Source organism: Cariama cristata, unplaced genomic scaffold, assembly GCF_000690535.1.
Source record: "Cariama cristata isolate BGI_N322 unplaced genomic scaffold, ASM69053v1 scaffold6173, whole genome shotgun sequence".
In the NCBI taxonomy this organism is placed as follows: domain Eukaryota; kingdom Metazoa; phylum Chordata; class Aves; order Cariamiformes; family Cariamidae; genus Cariama; species Cariama cristata.
In genome coordinates this window covers 55,361-79,593 of record NW_009606573.1, presented here as the reverse complement: position 1 = coordinate 79,593, position 24,233 = coordinate 55,361, and the positions used below count along the sequence as shown (strand labels likewise).

The following is a 24,233-nucleotide window of genomic DNA, read 5'->3' as shown; positions in this document are numbered from 1 at the left end:
TGTTTGCATTTTTTTTGCTTAATATTAAGGTGTCATTTGTTTGCTCATAGTTGTTTCTGTGCAGTAAACTCAAGATTTGCAATTACCTTTTGAGAGTTACAAACTGGAAAGACCTGAAGCAAGTGTAGCTGAGATTATCAGTTTGCTTCTTTCAGGATCTATTTGCTGCTCTTGGAAGGTATCTGAGAAATAGTCCCATAGTCAAAACCAATATTTTTTGGTGAAATGTCTAAATTTTTTGAATAAGATACTTTAAAACACCTCTGTTAAACTGAACAACTTTCTATCTTTTGCTGCGGAGATTATAAGGCTAATGCTAGAATGAAAGAACTTTTGTTGTAGTTTCTTTTTATTCCATGTAAAGATTTTGTTTGAATCTGATACATAGTGAAGTAATACTATGAAAGTGTCTAAATTGTTCATTTCTAGCTGTTGTGCTGTGTTTTTTAAAAAAATACAGCAACGCACCACCACCCTTCTATTTTCGTTTTTTTGAAGCCCCACTAACCAAGAGGCCTAACTTCCTAATGTCACTATTCACCCATGACGTGTTTTTAATGCAACAGGGAAGAATGTGCTTATGTTGAGAAATGCTGGCAAGATGTCCGAGTGGGGGATTTTGTGCAGCTGCAGTGTAACGAGACCATCCCAGCTGATATCCTACTGCTGTACTCCTCTGATCAGAACGGGATCTGTCACTTGGAAACTGTCAACCTCGACGGGGAGACCAACCTTAAACAACGACGAGTCGTGATGGGGTTCTCCAGCCAGGTAAGTCTGCTGAAAATGCAGCCCACGCAGTGCAGGGTTGGTCTGGGCCCATTTGCACACCAGCTCCAACCATGAAGTGCACCAGTTCTGACAGGCTGGTTGTGCTGGTACAGGTAGGAAAGCGCTTTGCTGTTGGAGCTAACACCCTGTACAGAAAGCAGCAGTTTCTCCTAAAAGATTTTTGTTATTCTGGCACAGGGATGGCTGTATAAAAAGGAAGATTAGCTCAGACAGTAGTTGTTTGCAGGAAACTGCATCAGCAGATGCTGAAGCAACAACACGCAGTACCACCACCCAGGACAGCAGCAAGTCTTTCCTATGTATAAGCCATCCGTACCCCACAGGTTGTCACGGCACACAGTGCATCCCACAGCAAAGCCACTATTACCGAGTGAATTATTTCTGCGTGAAAATTGAAATAGAGTTCATGGCCCTCCTTCTAAAGTGGCTGCAGGCTTCCTTACAGACTTTGCTCCTCTGTTGCAGCTGATGTACCATTGCTTGTTTCCTAGGCAGGTAGATGTATGGCAGTTCAACTGGGAAAAGCTCTAAGGCATACCAAGTTGTAATGGAATAATGGACTGTTTTATAGAAGTGTAATAAGCAATTGAATAGGAACTCAAGTTAAATCAAAACATGAAAAATTAGTTAAAAATGTTATGTTTGACATCAGTTTGATTGTTAGCAGAGATTCAGTTTGAATGCTTAAAATCACCATTTTTTTATCCATAAGCCATATAATTTCCTTTTTACAAACACTTTACTGGTATATTCTCTTGACACATGTTTGATAAACCTGAAGTAAACAAGAAAATATGACTTAGAGAGAGTTGTACTTGTTACCTCTTTAAATATCTTTTCAAACAGAGCAGGGCAGTTTTTCAAATAATAGAATGAGTTTAAGGAGTTGTAGTATGGGAAGAGGAGTATTTTGTTCCATTGGAATCAATCCAGCAGACAGGAAATCCAAAAACCTGGCAGGCAATTCTAGGACTTGCGTCCATTTATTTAGCTGTTAGTAGCAGTGCCATTAGGGGGTTATTGGTTGGTGGGACACAGCTGCCAGTGAGCAACCAGATTTATTAAATAAAAGTGCACTATTTCCATGGCCAGTTGTGGTCACGTACTGTACTCCAGTGTTACTTGCTCTTTGCTCAAATGGAAATCACTTTGCAAACACAATTAAAGGCTTTTCAGGTTATAGATGCCATAGTATAATGGGCATACCTTTTCCAGTGCTTTCCCATGATGACTAGGGAGAGGGGTTTTCTCCTGCAAAACACTGAAAATTTTTTATATGTAGAGATTTAGGAAAAAAAAATCCAATAAATGAGCTACTTAAATAGAAAAAAAATTAAAATGCTGCATTTGTGTCACATAGTCATAGTTTACACATTAGGTTTTGTATTTTTGCTTTTTGAGGAAAACAGAGCGCTCTACTGTTATACAAAATGCGAAGTTTTGCCTCAATCATTTATAGAAGGCTTTCTTTAAATCAGAAAATCCCTGCCATGCTTCAGACTGCCTATTCATGGTGATTTTCTTTAGACTTTGAGCTGTTATTTAGATAAACTATATGCCCAGAAGTGTTTATACTTACAAAGTCTTGTTACATTGATGGAGTGGAATGCAGTTCTGACCGTGGTGATAGCCAGTTCTCAGGAAGGTCGGAGCTTAAACAGTCAACTATATTGCACTGGTATTTTAATATATTACTGTAAACAGTACGTTGGCTAAAAAAAAAACCAGTGTGCTAAATATCATATATACAGGTTTTAATGTGCCAACTTCTTCCTTGTTCTTTGAGCTTTGTTTAGTCCTGTGATTTATGTGCTGCATAAAACTTACTCAGATTTAATTGTGTCTATAAAGTGTGACTCTTTATGGAGGGAGGAATATGTGTGAACTGGGGTTAGTTCTTTGTTTTAGGATATGCTTAAGAATATTGAATTTATCTACCTGTAGAAGACTGAGAGGAGGATTATTATTTTTTTCCTTTTATGCCATTTTCTAACTTGAATTTTCAAATGTAAAATTGTTGTCATCAAAAGAAAAAAATTTTGAGAGAAGAATCATCCTTCTCTACCTCTTTCTAGCTTAGAAGCCTGTTAGTTTTCTTCGTTAGTAATGAGCCCTCATTGCTTTTGCATCTTCCTGTTCTCCTGTTGTACAAATATTTCTAGCACAGCCAAATATGTACTGATTTTCCTGTTGAGTTCACCGAATTGAGCAAGATTCAGGGAAGGTGAATAATATTTCTTAAAAGAGATTCTAAAAATATTCAGCCACATGAGTCAGAAGGTATATAAATTGCCCATATATTCATCAAGCTTTTATATTTCCTGCAAATTTTTTAGATCAGATTCTCTACTTGTTTGTACTTAGGTATTTTTTTTTTCCTTTTTAAAAAGAATATATGTATTGCTCAGAAAAAAAAAGAACAAGAGAGAGAAAATAATGTAAAAACTAAAGCACAGTGAAGAAAAAATTGAGAATTGAGAACTGGCAGTGTAAAGAAGTCCTCTTGCAGTCTGGCAAAGTTTTTGTGAATTCCACTGAAGGATTCCCAGGACTTGCAGTTTTTGAAGGAGTCTAATCTCTGGAAGTCTCTCTTGTAGAATAAGCTAGGGAGGCCCAGCAGCAGACCTGATTTCCAGCTGTCCTAATGGGAGGAGTTTGGATTAAAGTGAGTTTCAGTTCTTTTAAAGATTTTATGGCACAGCAATAATGATTCTCTTTCACATTTCTCACATCCCATTTTTATTACATTTTCTTAATTTAAAATCAAAGTTTTGTGTATTTTTTCAGTTAAGAAAAAAAACAGAACTTAGGGCAGTCAAGTACCTCTTATGCTGTCTGCTTTCTGGACTGCTTCATGCAGTCCAAAACCCAAGCCTGTTTCCTTGAACACAGGGGAAATCAAGCAAAATTGTGTCTCAGTTCAGCACCAAGCTCTTTTTGAGTGAGTACTTAGCCTGAAAAGCTCTGTCTTGTTTGCTTTCCCAGCGGTTTGGGGACTTATTCTACTGCCTTCCCTCCTTTGGGTTTGGTTTTTTGTTTGTTCATTTAGAGAGAGTTGCTATTAGTCTTACTTTTAGTCTTATTTGAATGTGATACATTTATTCAAATGTGTGAGCTCTTATTTTATGATTATACCATCCTGGCCAGTAACATAATTCTTCTAACATATTTCAAAATCCTGTTAAATCCTGAAATTATTTTCATTTGAGCTCGCTTTTTGTTGAAGGCTGTTTTTCTTTCACGAACAGTTTGAACTATTTGTTATATTCACTTTAAATGGAGACAGATGTTTTCACTAATTGGCATCTGTGATATCTTGTCCGATACACAGCATTTTCTTCATTTAATTTAACCAGTTGTTAATCCACGTGAGGAAAATCTCAGATCTTTACTCAACCCATCTGAAGCTTTGCTTCAGGCCGAACAAGCTAAACTCCCTCTGCTTCTCCTCGTAGGACAAGTGCTCCGGCTCCCAGCTATCCTGGTGGCCTATATTTAGCTGTTCTTTGTGTTCAGCATTTCAAGTACTCATTGGATTTGACACTCATGCTCAGTGTGTTTCCTCTTGCAGAACACTTTGTTTGAACCTGAATTTTTCCAAAACACCATCGTCTGTGAAATGCCTAACAATGATCTCAATAAATTCAAAGGGTACATGTAAGTATTTGTTACCCATAAATGCATTTTGTATCTGACTTTAATATTTCTTTTGGAGGAACTAGATGGAAGCAACATGTTTTGCAGAAATTGATAGATGTCACTATTATCTATTCCTGGATTCAGAAGTCAATATAAAATGTAGACTGGAACCTGTGTTTTGAGCAAGGCAGAACCAAGGCTTGACACTGAATTTGCGGTTGTTTCATACAAACTGTTCTCACAAGGCTTCAGCTCTTCTCAGAATTCAGACACAAGCTCATTTACAATTGACCTGAGGGTTAGGCTAGGCTAGATTTTAAATCTAAATCCTTCCTAATGTTTAAAGATATTTACCTGCATGGCTCTAGTATCTTCATGTTTAGGGCCACAGGGAAAAGGCATCCAGGATCTAACAAACAAATCAGATTTTCTTCTTACAGCTAGAAAAAGCAAGCAATCAAGAAAAATCCTACTGAACCAATGTGTTAGACTAGTAAAAAAAAAGTGATTTTTTTTTTTTTTTTTAGTGTAAATCTGCGTGTGTGAGGAAAAAGCCACATCCTCTGTTCCTTATGTTCTTTCTTCATTAAATAATTCTGGCACAGGCTCAACAGGGAAATCTATACTAGCGAATTCAGCAGATTTAAGCCCATTCCCTGGCTATAAGGCTAATTTGTATGGCATGGTTCATGCCCTAAAATTCTTTTACCTTCCAGTATAGGGCAGCTTTTTCCCAAGGCTCTCTTCAGAGCAGTCGTTTGCCCATGCTGATTCCCACACCACACCAGAGAATTGTCCAAAATACCTGCTGCCCCAGACCAAATGCATGCCCCACGTTATGCAAATAATTTAACTATATGAATGTGTCAGCTTCCCTATCCATGCCCCACCTTTGCTCCATTTGCTAGTAGCTAAACTAGGAGCTAATGTCTCTGCAAGAATGCAGTGAGAGTGTTGCACCCAGAGTAGCTGCAAATGCCCAGATCCTCTGACAGGAGTAAACCAGAGGGTTCTCACACATTAGTACTGACCATGCTTAATATATCTTGAGAATTTATGCCCTGTAAGAATGATGCCTCTAATAGCAATGCCATTTCCCCTCTATTGTGATAGCTTAAAAGGGAAAAAGAGGTCAAGTTTGTATTGATTGCTGGCTGTGGTCACCACAGCCACTGGGTATAATCTAAATTGAAGAAATCTTTCCGATTAGCCTGCTGTAACATGGCACAAGAGCACTGAGATTATAGAAATGTAGGTGATACATCACAAGAAAACACACACAAATACCCACCCTTAGGACCCAGGCAGGACTACTTCAAAATCTTCAAATCTCTATTGAAAGTCTGTAACAGAAATCTCTTTTGGAAATTCCTATAATCTCATCTGCGTGGTGTATATGGAATTAGCTGTCTTCCCCACTTCAGGGGTAGATGAAAGAATTTGCCAGTGGAAATTACTTAATAACAGTTAGTGGAGTTTCTGTCTTTGGTCTGCTGTTATTTGAGCTATTTTGTAAACACAAATTACTTGGAGCAGGTTACATTTTTCTCCAAGAATGCTTAATAAATTTTTGAAGCTTTATTGCCTTTCTATAAAACCGTAGCAGTACTCTCTCTGCTAAAAATGATAAGAAAGAACTTAGTGACATCCATCTGACATGCCTGACCACAGCAAATTCTGCTCAAGGGGATGCAAGAAGGCTTCTATTAAATGAGTTCACCAAGGCTGAATCTAGATTCCCAGAAAACAGGTTTCTGGCATTATACCTTACAATTCTACCAGCTGTAGGTTGTTGGCACCTAAACCTTTTCACTTGTCTAGTTTGATGTCATGTAATCATGTGCAGCTGCACGTAGACATGGGACTGTACTTAGCCCTAAGATAACACCTAACCTTGCCCTCCATTTAAGTGATGTTGCAGTTTACTGGTAAACACAATGCCAAATATAAAATACAAGTAGCAAAAGAAAAAATTATTTTCTGATGCTGATATTTACATAACAAAACCAGATAGAGTGACGGAAGTGAAAAATCTCAGTTCTGGTAAAAGATCTCAGGAGGAGCCTATCAGACTGTATAATAAAAACTATGAGCAAAAGTAGTTTTATGCTTTCATTTTCAGAGGCAAGTACCAAATTGCCCGTCTGATGGAGCACTGACCTGATAATTTCCATTAAGTTTTCATTGATCTGTTCTGTGAGCAGAAGGATCTGGTGTATGATGGGACATCTTCAGCCAGGATGAAAAGTCTTCCATCCAGTGTGCGAGTGAGGAAGAGAGCCTCAGCCTAGAGAGTGCTCAAGCGAACCGAGGTTCACAAAGATGAGAAGCCCTTTGGTGGCTGACAGGAGAGGCAGAGGTTCTGTGCAGAACCTTGCATTCATCTGAACCTCTACCAGCAGGCAAATTCTGCTCAGCTTTCTAAAAGAATTTCATCTGAATGATGTTGCATAATGTATCTGGGCTTCATTTAAGAGATACTGAATCTGCCACGTAGGGTAACGAGTGAAAGCCAAACTTGCTTCTTACTGGCATCATGATACACCATGCAAGTGGTCTTATTAAAAGAGTTACTTGGACTTCTCTGTAACTTCTTACTAGAGTATTGAAGCTGAGTGAAACAAATACAAGCAAAACAGGGCCTTCACAGTTCCTTGATTTCAACTTGAAACAAGCATGCACACAAAAATTTTTTTTTAATACTGTATTAGAGCAGAAAAAGACATTGCTTTATTTTATTTTCTTTCTTCCAGGGAGCAGCCAAATCATGAAAGGATTGGTTTTAACATTGAAAGCCTCTTGCTTCGTGGATGTACAATCAGAAATACTGAGGCTGCAGTAGGAATTGTTATATATGCAGGTAAAGATGTACTTTCTATCTAGGAAAACACAGAAATTCCCTGTAATAAATATCCTTAAGTAAATATATGTAGTCTAATACTGCACCACAATTTGACATTTTGTTTTAAGAACTGGTAGTGCATGGGAAAATTACATAACTTTTTGAAGTAAAGGTATCATCCATCCATCTCCAATGCCAGCAAGTCCTGAACTGGGTCTCTGACAAGTGACAGTATCCTCATATATGTCAAATGTCTTTCTACCTTCGCAATATTTTGCAAAAATATCCAGACAAGTGAAAAATTGCTAAGGCGAGTTTAACTCCCTGCTCTGCAGCTCTCATTATAATACTAATTCTGTCTGGCATAAAATCTACACAGCTGCCCTAAGGGAGGTCTCACTGGCTCCTCAGGGTAGAAACTGATGCAGCTGAAGATCTACCCAGAAAAAAAAAGTCATCACAAAGCCAAGCTGTGCCAGTGCCAGCACACAGGAGGCAGTGAGAACAGCAGCTGGAGGTGACAGAAGAGGCAGCAGCAGCACAGGTTTGTTCTGACATAGACATAGTGCGTCCATGCAACCATGAATTTCAGGCAGTATAGAGATGAACCAAGCCAGACAGTCTCAGTGCCCAGATCAAATGCAGCTGTGCCAGGTTCAGCCATGGGTCAGTTCATTTTTTTCTCAGCATCTTTTATCTTTGGAGTGTTACCGCTGCTTTTACTCAGTGAGCACGATTTATCATTGACTTTGCCAGCTGTGTCCTCTTCTGCTTCAGACAGGGTGTATCAGCTACCTTCTTTATTAGTAGATTAAATAAAAGTCAATTTAAACACAATTAATCCCATTATTGGTTATTTTTATCTTTCCAGTAAAGTCATGTCACCTGTTTTATGTCTAATCAGTAGCAAGGCGTTCAAGCCTGAGCCGCCTAAGGGAAAACAGAAGTCACCATCTTTGCAAGAGTCATTTAGCTTAGATTAATGTCCACAATCCAGATTATTTTACCTGACAACTGACTATTTTATTTCACTACTGCAGAAGTGGACTCTAAATGACTATAGCTCCCATATATTTCCAAAGTAGCCTTCATTCTGTGGGTCTTTCACTGCCTGTCTCTCTGAACACCACATGTAAGGATGGTGCCTACCAGACAGAGGAGGAGAGCCAGAGCCAAACTCATCACTCATTTTTTTGGAAGTAACTACTATATAAAAATCTCCATGGAGATCATTCCCTATAGAATTGGAGTAACTTGTCTTCCCTTCACCCGTTAGGATTCCTATTTTTCTTCTCTTTAGTCAAGATTTCCCAGTAGGTTCCTTTGACCACAAGCACAGATCCTAATGTGGATGTCTGTTAATGTTGCTTAAGCTGCTAGTAGCAAAGGTTGGAGTTTTAAGTCATTCTGAAGGTACAGTGTCTTTGATCTGAGTAAGTTTTCAAATCAATTTCCAACTGACATCTTATTGTTAATGTCAGTATAAAAGTTTATTCTTTTTCTTCTAAAATTAAACTCACTTGAGCCAGTACCAGCTTAATTTCTAGGGTTCTTTGACCTTGATTATGCTCTGGCTTTTAATCATGGTTTGTGACCTTTTCTGAACAATCAAGATCGGTCACATAATAAGATGGCACATTCTCCATTTTTATAACTCTATTACTCCTCATAGTTACTTTCTAATGGTAGCGTTTGTGTGAAGAGTACAGCCATCACTTAATGTGATTGCTTAGCCTGTGCAGTTCTCATCTGACCCAAATATGGTTACACCTTTCACGGCTACCCAAATGGTTGTACACGCAGCAAAAGCGCTAATGCACAAAAACCTCATTACAGAGTGACAGCCAGAGTAGTTTTCTCATTGTGATAGGGACACCAGCAAGAATTACTTGCTTTACAAATACTAAAAGTACCAGAATGAAGTTTTAGAAAAGCCCATCAGTATCCAGAAATAGAGAGACAAGATATTAGTGGGGTAGTAGGTGAGGTGCTGTGTTGGACAGCATACGAAACTGTGAGGATGAGACGAGAACAAAGTCGTTTATTCCACTTATTTCTGATATTCTATTTCTTGCAAGGTGACATCTGTGTTACAGATGTGTCCTTTTCCTGTTGATCAGCTGAAGTTGAAGGGAATGCTAGAGCTGATATTTGGAAAGAAATCTCTTCCCATTTTCTTCCTGAAATAAATGCCTCAACATTTCCTTGAGGGTTTTCTGGGAGGCATGAGAGATTTTTGTCTTGTTTTGTATTCAACACAAAACATTCCATTAACCCTGACATAAAAGTGAGGAACAAGATTCACACAGCTGCCGGGGGAACAGAAGTGCAGGCAGCAGTACCCTCCTCTTTTGTGTAGCTAGGTGGTTAGAGCGTTAGTTGGCCAAAGGGAAGACTTGGGGTTTGTTCTCAGTTCTGGCTGTGTGGGAGTGAACATACATCTCCTGCTTCACAAGTTGTACCCTGAATACCTGACTGTGTGGAACGAGTGAGTATGTACATAGACATGAGTTGGAAAGGAAGGAGCACTGGTTTTATAAGCTGGTCCCACCGACAGAGCTCCAGGTTGTGTAAACAATTACATATTCATTGGAAAAGGAACCCAAGAGTCCCAGCTCTTGGGTGAATGTCCTGAACATAAGGCTGGAGAGTAATTTTCTCTCTTGCTCTCTGCTTCAATTAATAACCTTTGATGTAAACCTGGAATGAATCCAGCAGGCCTGATTGAATCACACCTAACTTCCAGCTTTTGGTTCAAATCACTTCCCTAGAGAAAGCCAAAAGCTAGCTTGGAAAACAGTCCCTCTCACACATATCATGCACATACAAACGAAAACTAAATATGTGTCTGCAGGGTCTGTATTTTCAGGGAGAAGGATTGTAGAAATAAACATAAAAGGTACTATTTAATATAGCAACAGATGGTATCCAGATATCCCAATTGCAGAGCCATTATTTAGCTAATATTAATAGAATATAAAAAGCAATTTCTGCTTCTTGGCTTCTTACAGCACTCCTCCCTTTCCATTACAAATATACCAGCTCAATTCTAATTCAGTAATTTTTAAGGATTGGTGTTTTTTTTATTTCTTGTCCTACTGTTTTGTTAGCGTTTTATAACCCCACAGCGAAAGACTAAATAACATTAGTGTCTTTCACTGCTGGATCTGACATGTTGAATTTTATTTAAGTTAATACATGAAATGTGTCTAGTGGCTTTTAAACAGCTGCTGAAAAATATCCAAATGTTAAGTTTCAGGAATCTGTATAGCACCTAATCAACTTGTTTGTAAAATATAAAAAGATAATATTAATGTTCTTTTTCCTTTTATTCTCAAGGAGATTTGGCTTTTGAACATTTATATAAACCTTGTGATCCTACTGAATCTGCTGTCTTTGGGAAAGTAAAATGTATATGACAACTGAAATGTAATGGAGGTCTTCTGTAAACCTCTAGATTTAGTCTCTGAGTAAAATTAACATCAGTCATGAACATCCTGCTCTCATTTTGTGAAATACTTTTTTTAAAGAAAAAAAACCAAAAAAAAAAAAAAAAAAATAACCCTACAAAATATTACATGAACTTGATGATATTCATTTGTGTTTTGAAGGTCATGAAACTAAGGCCATGCTAAATAACAATGGTCCTCGTTACAAGCGCAGCAAAATAGAACGACGGATGAATATGGATATTTTCTTATGTGTGGGACTCCTGTTCGTGATGTGTCTTGTTGGAGCTGTAGGTATGAAGCATTGACAAAAATCTTCTTCTGTTTCATCACTTTTTTCTCAGTGGTGGTTAAAATTGATCTTATAGACATAAGTAAGATCAGATCTACAGCTTAATGCTCTTGGGGTCTTTAGACTCCTTGGTCTTCCCAATAGACAAGTTAAAATGGCAAATCTGAGCAATTCAGATGAAAGAAAACTCATCCATGGGTATAAATATTTCAGATAAGACCCATCTGCACTATAATAAAGTATGTGTAAGCAAGCAAGTAAAAGCCATTGGGTCCATGCATTATAGGAATTGGTACTTGCCAGCTGAGATCTGCTTCCTGAGTTGATGTTTGTTCCTTGTGTATAACAACAAAAGTAAAATGATGTAGCTTTACCTTCATTTCAGTAACTTCTTCTAATATCTTCAGGAGTAACGTTAGCCAGAGCTACCCAATTTACAAGCCATGAGTCGCACATGACTGATTCATCCAGTTTACAGTCTTCACAACTACCTTCCTTCTCAAAAGCCCCTTTACAGCAGGTTGTGAGATGAATTGTTTAGGTAGGAATAGCCTGCATTTTTCTGGGGTCCTTGCAAATGAACACACTTGAATATAATAACTGGGGTTAGCTGACTAGAGTTTACCAGATTGTTAATCTCATAAACATCATCTTTACTTTTCTTTTTAATTGATTCCATCTCGATGATAACTTGCTTAGTGCTACTACTCTGATTTAGTTTTGTGGCCACAAAGTCAAATCCTGTGGCCCTGCCAAGTTTTCCTTAACCTGCCCTGGAGGCATGTGATTTGACACACCAGCCAGTCATCAGTGTAATACCATTAGAAGTAAGGGCCACCCAAAAAAGACGAACAATTGAACTGATTTAATTGCTTTTTTAATTTTACTGCTTCATCTTGCAGTGGGCTTTTTTGGCACAGAAATGGGATTTCAGTTTGAAAACTGAGCTCTGTGTGAAGGAGAGAGACTTTATTTTCATTGTTCCCTGGCGGCTGTCATGTAGATTGAGAGACTTGCCTTTGTCTGGTGCGTAGGGGTCCTTGAGTGATGAAGTCCTTTAATTTAAGGTTTAAAGTTGTCTCAGATGAAAAAAATCAGCATTTAAAAAACAATTTATCTGCTCAGGTTTAAAAAAAAAAAAAGAATACAAAATGTTCAAAGTCTAAGTGAAACATGTAAAACAGTAACAAGTCTATTAACTTTCACCCTTTCAAAATGTCCCGTAGCTTTACCATGAGTTCTTTCTTTGCAATCTTGTCTGAATGTAGGGTTCTAGGAAGAAATATCACTGGTGGATTGGTTGTCGGGATTTTTCTTGCACACAGTGAAAAATTGGGGTAAAAAGTGGCTTGTAGAGCATAGTTGTCTTTGCTAAGATGTGACTGTGGTCTCCAGCAGCCAGAAAGTATTGCTGAAATAATATGAATTCCTTTGGCAGCATTTTAGTAGGCAGATGCTGCAAAACAACTGCTTGCCTAACTAGTGCTAATTGGTGTTTTATCAGGGCTGGATATGTGAAGTGGACTGATAGAGGTTATTGGCATCTGGAGCAATGATGCAATGACGGAAACCAAGTTGTTTGTCTTAGCTCTGTGTGAAGTTTCTGATGCTGTAAATTTAGTAACATCCTTGAGCAAAGTTTATTTCACTAAGGGCAGTATGAAAGGTGGTAAAGTAATGGTAGTGGGATGTTGTTAAGTCCTGAAACGGAGGCTTTGTTTTAGTAGTGCAATGATATCTACTGACATTTAAGACACAAGGGAAGAAGCAATTTTGGGGTACAACTTAATTGAAAGGAACGTAAAAATAAGCTGCCCAGACTGAATTACAGAGGGTTTGTCAACTCTAACAAATTCAGATTGAAATCAGGAAGGATAAAAAGATTTCAGTTTGTCTATATAAAGGTTATAAGGTTTCTTTCCATTAGAAAGAGGAACGGGAGTGTTCAGCACTGAGGATTTTTAAAGATAGGTGGTAGAGATGGAGTCCTCCAGCAGCAAGACACAGAATGAGGAAAGATCTGTGCAGAGCTACGAGCCCTGGGCAACACCCGTTGAAGGAGAGAGGTGTGAATAAAAATATCCATAACCGCCTACTTCGTACTGACATATAAATTATATGCATATGGTACAGAACTCTGCATATACTTTGCATTCTCCAATAGATTTACAGCATTACTCAGGGACTGTTGCTTTGGAAATGTTCTTTCTTTTTAATTATCATAGCAGTCCATATCTGCAAATGTCAGAAGCTTTGTCAATCACCTTACTGCTCAGCATATTTTAATATTGTACATCATTCCTACAGGGCATGGCATTTGGACCGGAAACTTCTCAGAGCATCCGCCTTATGATGTCCCAGACGAGAATGGCAATTTTCTGTCTCCAGCTCTTGCTGGTTTCTACATGTTCTTGACAATGATAATCCTGTTGCAGGTAAAAGACAAAAACCTCTCTGTTGCCTCCAAGGAAGAAGCTATTCAAAACTGAGTATAATGACTAATGAACAATTAATATCAACTAATAGCTGTGCAGTACCTTCTTAATCCTATTCGAAAATATTGCTAGGAGTGTTTCAAATCATCCAAGTGTGAAATAATGTATCTTTTTTTTTTTTCTTTCTTTCTAACAGAAATTTTTTCTTTCTTGCTGTTGAAACCCTGCAAGAATATAGATAGGAAGGATGTGTATTATCTTTAAATAACTCCAGAATCTCTAGTATGTGCAATAAATAGGATGTTTACATCCATAAGTCAGCTGCTTTTTTTTCTTTTTCTGCCTATTCCAGAATTCCAAAATAAGAATGCCACTTAATATCTCAGGAAAACACTGAAACAAAAATTGTCATTTTTGCCAATGGGGAATAATAACTAGGTATGGTTCAGCTGGTATAGGAAAGAAGCTAAATTAGAAGTAGGATGCTTGTATATCTGAGTCTGATTAAGCCTAATTGGGAGAGAACATTTTATGTGACAGGGAAAAAATTCACATTTACTTTTCAGATTTCTTGACATAACTGCTGAGATTTAAGTAGACAGAATTTCTTTAATATGAATTAAATACAAAGATAACTTTCAGAGCTGCTCAGAGATTCCTTGGGGGATTATTCTTCATTACTGAAACAGAGTATTTGTGCATCTTAAGATTTCATTATTATTTTAGGGCAGGGAACTAGTGAGTGGGAAGTGTTGAATGCAAAGTAATTGCTTGTGAAACCTCTTTGCATTAAGAGTTAGTCTGTGGTAGTGCAACATTTCAGAGTTTGAGAAGGGTAAGAGCAAGCATGCTCCTCAGTCCAGAAAGCATGCTCTGAAAGACCCATCTTTGCGTTTGGTATTCTAGGAATTTTGTCTTAAATTTATCACTTATTGTCCCTGTTTATCCATAGCTGTTGTGTGCAAGATTATTTTCTTTTCTCCCCTGAACTATATTATTCAGTCCTACAATATGTCTCTAGGAAGAACTGTTTCTCTGAAAATCATTAGTATACCTGTGCTAGGATACTGCTGACAGAAACCAGTAAGACTTGTCTCATGCCTCACTGAGAATTTAAACTCTCTTTCAGGTTTTAATCCCCATTTCTCTTTATGTGTCCATTGAGCTAGTCAAGTTGGGCCAAGTCTTCTTAATTCACAATGACATTGACCTGTATGACGAAGAAGCAGATTTGCCCATACAGTGCCGTGCCCTAAATATTACTGAAGATCTTGGACAAATCCAGTATATCTTCTCAGACAAAACTGGAACACTAACAGAAAACAAAATGGTATTCCGACGCTGTACTGTAGATGGAATTGAGTTTTCACATCAGGAAAATGGTGAGAGACACTTTTTTATACTTGCTTTTCTCTCTAAGAAACTAAATATTATTAATTTAAATATTAATAGTTAAACCTACTGAGTCCTCTGACTGAATGTAGAGCTTTGGGGATTTGTCTCCACTATGTGAGGGACTCCTGTTACGGAGATTCACAAAAGTGAAGGTGTTTTAAATGATTCAGAAGTCAGATGGGAAAGGTTTTCTGGTTCCTCTGCAGGCATCTCAGACTTTGCCCTGCAGTGAGTACCCACTCGAGTGTGCAAAGAGAACATTTTCTTTCATTTCTAAATGAATGCCAGCCAACCTTTTATAAGCTCACAAACTGAGATTAGTTAGTAATTAAACTCAGTGGCTCCCAAAGTAATTACCATAGTTTTCTATATGATATGAAAGGTACAGCTACACATTTTCTTGAGTCAACCCTGGCTGCAGTCCATACCTGAAGTCTCTTGGCATTCAGTGCTCTGAGGGTGACAGAGCACTGGCACAGCCTGCCCAGAGAGGCTGTGGAGTCTCCTTCTCTGGATATCCTCAAAACCTGCCTGGACGCGATCCTGTGCAACTTGCTGTAGGTGACCCTGCTTTGGCAGGGGGGTCAGACTGGGTGATCTCCAGAGGTCTCTTCCAAACCTGACCATTCTGTGAGCCTCTGTGATTCTGTGAATCTGTGAGTTTGATGCAGGCCCGTTCTTGGTCACTGCTTTCTGTCCCTACATAGTGTGAAGGTTTTTACTAAGCTGGCAAGCGGCTCCAAAAAGATGCTTGTAGTCTGTGACTGAAAACATTAGCAAATTTGTGAATTACCATATTTCACTCTCCTGTTGCAGTCAACTGCAAAATGTAGTTAAAGAGACCAGGTATTAGCAAAAATTTATAAAAGTGACGGATTGCTTTGAAAATGCGTTTTTGTTTTCTTGCAATAATAAATATTGGAGAATGGGAGTTGCCAGAAACTGATGTGGATAGTGAAGTTTTTCTGGTGCTGGCTTTTGAGATGTTTTGGCTTTGGTTAGTTTGTTTTGGGTTTTTTTAACCAACCAAGGAATTCCTCCTGAGCAACACCAAAAAAAAAGCCAAACAGAATAAGAGGTAAGGTTTCATTTTCTCTTTTTACAGCGAGGCGCCTGGAAACCCACAAAGAGTTGGATTTAGATGATGAGGACTTTGCAAAACTTCAACATTTCACTCTTCCTCCCATGAATATTGAGAGACCAGCCACTTATAAGCAGAGGACCATGAGACCTCTAAGGAGGTGCCAGAGTGCTAGGGCTCATTTTCAGGGGCATACAAGGAACAGGTCACTCGGTCGTCGTGACAGCAACCAGTCTCAAGTGGCATTCAGCAGTAGCATTGTGAGTACAAACAGACTGAGCTAACACATTTTAAGTTCTCCTTTCCATTGCATTTTGTGATGGGAAGCCAACAGGTGGACAGGACAAATCCAAATCCCTGTGGAGCTAAGGGAGGGAAGGGGGAGATAAAGCATTGGGGTGCTCGCGTGGAGTGTGCAGGCTGCAGTCGGGGGGAGCTAGGTGAGGGTTTGGGAATCTGGGTCCTTGTGTCAAAGACTGCAGCAGAAGAGCGGGGGCACACAGGTGGGTTTTTGTGATGGTTGCTTGATAGGAGGAGGAGACATGAATTTGGGGTCCAAGGATTGAGGCTGTGGTTCATAACAGCAAGAGGTACTTTGCAAAAAAAAAAAGGAATGAACTTTTGGTACTGGTCTGGTACGCTAAAATGCCAGGGAAAACAAGACGAGAATCTGGGCTGGGATGTGCAAGAGAAGCTAGGGACGTGAGTCTGGAACCTGGTTTTGCAGAAACAGGAGGCACAGGTCCTCCTGGGAAATGATGGTCAGGAAGATGGTATAGGTTTGAAGTCTGAGTTTGAACATAGCTCAGAAAGCCACAAACTACTACTGCTACTAGGATTGCAACATATCGTCTCTTAAACAAAGTTTAGCCACCCCTGCGCTGTGCATGCAAAATGCCCAAGCTGCACTCTCCAGAGCAGGTCTGGGAGTTTGTTAGTGTGTCGAAAGATAAATATTGCGTTTTTCAGGGCAAAAAAAAAGGTGGCACTTCTTACAAAGATAATAGAAATTAAGCTAAAAGGCTTATCAGAATAAGATATTAAACCCTGCAAGATGTTGAATTCTGCAAGATGCTGAAGAGCCTTGTCCTTCTCCAACAGCTAAGTGGCCTCTGCCTCACCTCGAGTACTGACTTGAAGTACATGCTGTCTTCATTGCAGTTCTAGGAAAAGCTTAGACTCTGCTGAATTTTAGATCTGAAACTTCCCAAAATCTAACACAATGTAACTAAAGTCAGACTGTTCTTTTCTTTTTGAAAGTTATTTAGCAAACATTTCAGACAAGGCTTTTATGGACTCTAGGAGAAGGCTGAACACTTTGAAAATCAGAATTCCAATTAAAATTAAATGCCTGGAAAACCCTTCCACCTCTTGATTTTAAAAAAAAATAAATCTGATAAATACAGAATTCTCAGAACTTTATTTTCTGCAGTTGTCCTTGGCAGAGTTTTTGACTTGCTGACTTTTTTTTAGGAGGATGTAAGTTTAAGTTCATTATAAGATCCAACTTGCCTCATTCAGTTCCTCTGTCATGCCACAGATATCAGTCAGTACTCCTCCTGCTCTTGTAATACGGGGATTTTGTCAGTTGTTATCCTAGCATTTTCCAGCCCAGTCCTCACGGGATGTTGAGAACCCATGGGTCATGACTTTTGAGAACTTCTTATGGGTCATGACTTTTGAAGTGTGATAAAGGAATTTTTTGCCAGTATATTTCCCCAAGTATGTTTTTTACTGCCAGGCCTCTTCATTTTCTTTTATAAATAAACTGCCATGTTTGGGTTTTTTTTCCACTGTAAAAGCAATATCTGAGGAACTAGTATCAAACATCTCCTTTGTAGAGGAAGATTAAGCTGCTGTCATGGAAATAACCAGCCTTAGCTGCTAGTAGATGTCACTCTATCTGGATAAATTGTTTAACCTCTATGACAAATATGAAGATGTAGTAAAAATGGGGACACTTAGATATTGCCCAGAGGCTGTCCTGTATGTGATATCCTTCAAATGATGCATAGTAGTATCTTTAACAGCCAAGCCAATTCCATATTAATAAAATGGGATATTAAAATTTTCTGTGTCTCTATGGTTCCTGCCCTTTGGAACTTCTATCACCTTGTCTCATGCATTTGTACTTCACTACAAATCTGGGCCATCTTGAGTACTCCAGTTATACAGATAATATCATACCCCTGAATGTATCTCAGTAGTCAAAGTTTCTTAAGGAAAATCCATCTTTGAACAATGTATGAGCGAAGACACAAGGAATGCTATTCAACTTTATTAATTAAAGGCTTGCAGAGCCCTTCTGGATGAATGGCAGTGCTAAAATAAAAGCATTGAAGTGTTCAGTGGCAGTCAATGATTGTCAAACACAATCCTCGCTATGAAATTGTGAGACTCGGCTTCTTCAGATCGACAAAATGAAAGAGGAAAAAAAAACAACTGCTTTACATAACAAACAATGTAAAGTCCAAAGGCCAGTAGTTGGCATTGTATGATATGTTGTTGTTGGCTTTTTTCTTAATAAATGTCAAGTTTCCAAGGGTTGATGTGCCAGCCACGTGAAAACTATTCATGGAAACTGGTAGCCTCAGGTAACAGTAAAATTGAAGAACTTTGCACTGCTGAGAAGACACAGTGCTTTTTGGGTAAGGATTAGCACAGCATCTGCTATGAGCACCTGCATGTCAGAACTGTTGCCAAGAAAAGCATTTTAAAGCAAGAGGGGTTAACATAATAGTGTCCTACAAAATGTAAAGTGTTTATTGGGAAAGTAACTGCACCAAACAAAAGATAATTATTTACAAATGTCAAATTCGCATGTGAATAGGTTTTAAAGGAAAATTATCTATGCAGTGATCACAAAATCTACTTACTCTTAATCAGCCTTACATGAATCGGTGATAAGCAGGTTGCATATGGTATTTTAAGTGCATTCGTACAGTGGTAATTGATTATGCCTGCAAATCAGCATGTTTGAACTTTGTCTCAGTATTCTGAGCAGTTTTGCAATTAGGAAGCTCTGCAGCTACAGAATGTATTTCAGCCTGCCTGTTCATGAGAGCGTTCTCTGCTTGACAAGTTTTGATGTTTTGCTGAAATCCGAGAAGCTCTTATCAATTAACATGTTCATTTCAGTGTGTCTATGAGATAGAGTTGAGGATGATGGGTTTTTCATGGCATTTGATAAAGTTAATTAAACTGGAGCCTGCAGATCCTACAAGAATAACTAAATAATATTACTTGTCTTTTCTGGATTAAAAGTAATACAGGTATGATGCAGAGCTTAACTCCTAGGGTTTACCCTGTAGTTTTGCTCCTTCCAATATTTTTGTCCAGAGTCTTCATGGTCATGACAGTGTGTGGAGCCTCCTTACATACAATTTATGTAGTCCATCAGAAATTATGAATTCTATGTCCAATTACAGCTTCCAAAAATTCAATGGCAAAGTCTATTCAGTGGGAAGGAGGTTCACCAGGTCTTAGCCAATTGAAAAGCAAATTCCTAGCTTATTATCAGCAATCATATCTCTTGCCACTCTTACTAGACATAACTACAAAGAGATAGACCTCTACATTTTAACAATTACACTTGGAAAATTAGAGACCGAGCTGAACAGACCTGTTCGAACACAAATTCAAGCTATTCCGAATACTTACGATTGAAACTTGCTGCCAAGTCTATAGTGTTTATACTGATACCATAAAAATGTGCAATGTCTGCGTACATCTTAGGTTTTACATGGAATGGAAAGGAAAGAAAAACAGTGTAGTCTTTACTTCAGAAATCTCCTAGGGTGTCTGAGAGAGAGAAATATAGTGACTGATTTATTCCTTTCATAAACATTTATGAGAAATCTGGAGGGAGACAGACATCACAGAATCACAGAATTGTTGAGAGGGGAAGGGACCTCAGAAGTCATCTGGTCCAACCCCTCTGCTCACTTACAGCCAGTGGCCAAGTATCGTGTCCAGATGACTTTTTAATATTTCCAAGGATGGAGGCTTCACAGCCTCTCTGGGCAACCTGTGCCCATGCTCTGTCACCCTCACAGTAAAAAAGTGTTTCCTGATGTTCAGATGGAACCTCCTGTGTTACAGTTCGTGCCCATTGCCTCTGGTCCTGTCACTGGGCACCACCGGAAGACCCTGGCTCCATCCTTTTTGCACCTCCCTTCAGGTGTTTATATACATTAATAAAATTCTCCCTCAGCCCTCTCTTTTCTGAGCTAAACAGTTGTGGCTCTCTCAACCCTTTCTCATATGAGAGACATTCCAGCACCGTAATCATATTTATGGCCCTTTGTTGGAGTCTCTCCAGTATGTCCGTGTCTCTTTCGTACTGGGGAGCCCAGAACTGGATGCAGTACTCCAGGTGTGGTCTCATCAGTGCTGAGCTGAGAGGTAGGATCACCTTCCTTGACCTGCTGGCAATACTTTGTCTAAGGGAGCCCAGGATACCCTTAGCCCTTTTTGCTGCAAGGGCACACTGCTGGCTCATGTTCAACTCAGTGTCCATCAGGTCTCCCAGGTCCTTTTCTATCAAGCTGCTTTCAAGCTGGGTGACCCCTGGCACATGTTGGTGCCTGGGGTTGTTCCTCCCCAGGTGCAGGACTTTGTACTTCTCCTTGTGGAACTTCATTAGGTTATTGTCAGCCCATTTCTCCAGCCTGTTGAGGTCCTTCTGGATGGCAGGGTGACCCTCTGGTGTATCAGCTGCTCCTCCCATGTTAAACAGGACTGGACCCAGTATTGATCCCTGGGGTACACCGCTTGTCACTGGCCTCCAACTAGACTTTGCAGTAGTCTCCACCTTCTGGGCCTGGCCATTCAGCCAGGTTTCAGTCCACCTCACTGCCTGCTTATCCAGCCCATACATCAGCAGCTTGTCTATGAAGATCTTACAGGGAACAGTGTCAAAGGCTTTACTGAAGTCCGGGCAGAAAATACCCACTGCTCATGGATATGTCCATATCTAAATTATCTAATGTAAGTGGAGAAAGAACAGAGTTACCTGTTCTGTCCCACCTCCTGCGAAAACAGAAACTGATTTCCACCCTCCCTGTCCAGCCCTCTGGAGAGAGAGCCTTCAGCCCAACTCGAGGACACCATCTCAGTTTAGAACCTAGAAGGTGGCAGCAGCCAACCTACTGGTTTCTTCGGGTACCTCAAAAGGAGATAACGCCAATATACTTTATTAATTTACTTCATTGTGGCTGCTGCAACTTCTTAGAGGGAAAAATAAAAGACTGTATTATAAAACAACAGAACCATGGCTGACAGGAGGACTTAAGGGAGCTTTAGAAGGGTAGGAAAAATATACAATGATAAGCAAATTTGGAACAAGATAGAGAATTAACATTTACTCTGTCTACCTTTAGGTGTCCTTATGAATTAAGATGGTGACAGCACATTTCTTTCTACATTTAATAACTCCAATAAATAGTGCCTTGATATTAGAAGCATTACATGAAGATTTCAGTTGTCCTGTCGTCATCAGGTTTTAGTGTCATCAAGTAGAAGAAATACTACCAAATTAATGAGGAAATCTTAAAAACTAAATAGCACTAGCCATTTTATAACATCAGTGTTTTCACTAACAAAATTGTTGACTTTGAAAAGGTGGTAAATTTAACTGATTATCATCATTTTCTTGTTTGTTTGTTTTTATGTATGTTCAGACTGGTCAATGAACAGACTTTTTTGTCTGAAATTTTTATCTCCTGAAGTTCCGTAAGTCTGGAAATTCAGGTCAGCCCTGTTTTCATCAAATGTGAGAAAGAAAATGAGAAAAACTTCTCTGATAAATATTTATTTTTGTATTATTTTGTTTTTAAAACCTATCTCTGAGGCCATAATTGACCTAACAATTTTCTGTTTTTCCAGGGGAAATTTTTGAGTTCAGAAAGTTTCTGCTGAAGTGGAATATCCACTAATGCATTGTCATTTTTGGCATGAACTGGAGGCAGATATTGAGGATATAGATGCAAAATAAATTGGATGGAATGATGATGGATAGGAGAGACTGAGATCCATGTGTAACAATTTGTGGCTCGTGAGGTTCATTCTAATTGTGGCAATGCAGGAAGAAATTATATGAATAGCTGGGCAAACAGTCAATGAGTTTCTAATCTTTCGTGTTTTGAATTTAATGTAATTTCCAACATAACTGTTTTGACAGTTGTGTTTGCACATATATGTTCTTCATCAGAACTGTCCAGCTCAGCTATTTGGGGTTGCTATATACACAAAACATAGTATTGGCAACAGACGCAGTTACCCACAGTAACTGTCTGCTGCAGTGCAATATTGTGAAACGATTTCTAAAGAATGACAGCTTTAACTTTTCAGCCTCTGATTCCTTTTAAGAGACCTGAGAAGATAACTAAAAAATCAGGTTTATCCTCAGTATCTATCAGTTTGCTAGAGAAAGGACTGCATCTATGTTTGAAACATTTCCCCACATGTAAAACAAAAAGGCATGAAAATACTGACCCAGAGGAACCAGAGCCTCGTGCAGCAGAGAAAGTACAAAACCTTGTTCCATCTTTGGATTCCCGTTGAGCTCTGTGCTGTAAAATGAGCAGTGGATTTATTTGCAATTACTAGGATGATTTAAGAACTGCTGTTCGCTTTAGCAAGCAGGAGTTACAATGCAACGTATTCAGCTCAGCACGACGCAGCCATGACGGTGGTTGGTTGACTTCTGTTGCATATTTAGGGAACTTAGGAAAACTGTGCCAGATTGAAGGAGGAGAGGGTAATAGCTGAGATGAACTAGAAAGCAGCTAAATCACTTTGGCAGTTCCTTAAAGAACGCATCCAAAAATGTTGGCTCACAGGAAGGTGGCTTTTAAATTTGGAAGCTCTTGTTAAACATGACCCTGAATTAAATCCAAACCAGACTCTACTAACATGAAATTTCCATTAGTAGTACTCCAGTAGTACTCCCATAGCCCTACATCAAATTAAATTGTAGGTAAGTGATATTGTTACATAGTTTGGCTTGCAAATTTAAGTTTAATTTTTTAGTGTGGTAGTAAAATTACAGTAACATTTCAGGAATAAATGAAGTATGTATTTATTGGACTTATATGTATGTATTTATTCATGGACTTGGCAGTGCTAGGTTTACAGTTGGACTTGATGATCTTAAAAGGTCCTTTCCAACCTAAACAATTCTATGATTCTATGATTTATTGCAAAAACTGAGGAGGAACAGTTTGAGACAGCTTCTCTTTCTGGGTCCAAAGCAAAATGTCTGTGGAAACAAAAAGTGATACTGCTGTAACCAAACCATAAGCATAATATATTATCTGTTGAAATAATAATCAGCTCCCACACTGAAATGGGAGATCCCAAGCCCATTTCCATCTGGAATGCCCTCTGATTCAGTAGTCAGCAGTTTCAAAGTTGGTGGATACAATATAGGTTGTTCTTGATTTCTAGTAGATCTCAAAAGAAATAAAATTCTGAAATAATCTTCTATTTCAAGATGCATTTCCTTCCAATTATCTAGTTATTCAGCTTTTAGAAATGTATAATTTTCTCTAGATATTATGTACGAAGGGCATTTACCTTACATAATTCTAGATGTAAATTCAATAAAAGGCAAGAAGCAGCTATCAAGATAATAGTTCTTCCTTGAGGAGAAGGGTAAATGGGAATAATCCTCATGGAGTAATTTCTCTTCCAGGAAAAGGATGTGACTCCTGATAGAAAGCTGCTGAGGCGAGTGAGAGAAGCTGCACTCCAGACTGAAAATCTTTCTCCTTTTATACATATGAAGACTTCCACGTCCCTTACTGACTTTTTTCTTGCCCTTGCTATCTGCAATACAGTCCTGGTCTCCACAGCTACTGAGCCAAGACAAAGGGTAATGTAATTTTAAGTGTATAAGGAAAATTTATTATGCTTCCATTAACAACATAGAGCAGTGTTCACTGAAATCTGAAATGGTGAAAAACAGGTTTTTTAGGAGTTCTCCTCTAGTTCTTTTACCTTTTGTGTAAAATCTGCTGTTTTCCTGCCTGTGTTATCCCTTCCTAACATGGCTTTTTATGTTTGATGAATAAATATGGCTACCACAGTATCTGCACTTTTTCTGTTAGATTTTATATTGTATATACTGTAAGAAGTATGTTCAACATACTGGGTTTTCTCTGATCTCCTAGGCCATTGACAGAACTACAAGAGGCTTGATTCTATCTCTGCTTCAGAGGTAGAGATACAAATCACCATCAAATTTGAATGCCAACTCTGTATGACTTAAAAACTACAGGATGACTCTGCTACTGAATTCCCCCAC

At 38.8% G+C, this 24,233-nt stretch overlaps 1 protein-coding gene across 1 annotated transcript in view; it reads left to right on the top strand.

Annotated features, from left to right (window-relative positions):
* ATP10B (ATPase, class V, type 10B) overlaps positions 1-24,233 on the top strand; it is a 55,825-nt gene that overhangs the window by 14,236 nt on the left and 17,356 nt on the right. The window contains exons 3-10 of the mRNA XM_009696406.1: positions 567-771; positions 4,364-4,449; positions 7,185-7,291; positions 10,885-11,016; positions 13,322-13,449; positions 14,579-14,831; positions 15,950-16,185; positions 23,622-23,801. Coding sequence (XP_009694708.1) covers positions 567-771; positions 4,364-4,449; positions 7,185-7,291; positions 10,885-11,016; positions 13,322-13,449; positions 14,579-14,831; positions 15,950-16,185; positions 23,622-23,801 — 1,327 coding nt within the window. The remainder of the gene's footprint in view (positions 1-566; positions 772-4,363; positions 4,450-7,184; positions 7,292-10,884; positions 11,017-13,321; positions 13,450-14,578; positions 14,832-15,949; positions 16,186-23,621; positions 23,802-24,233) is intronic.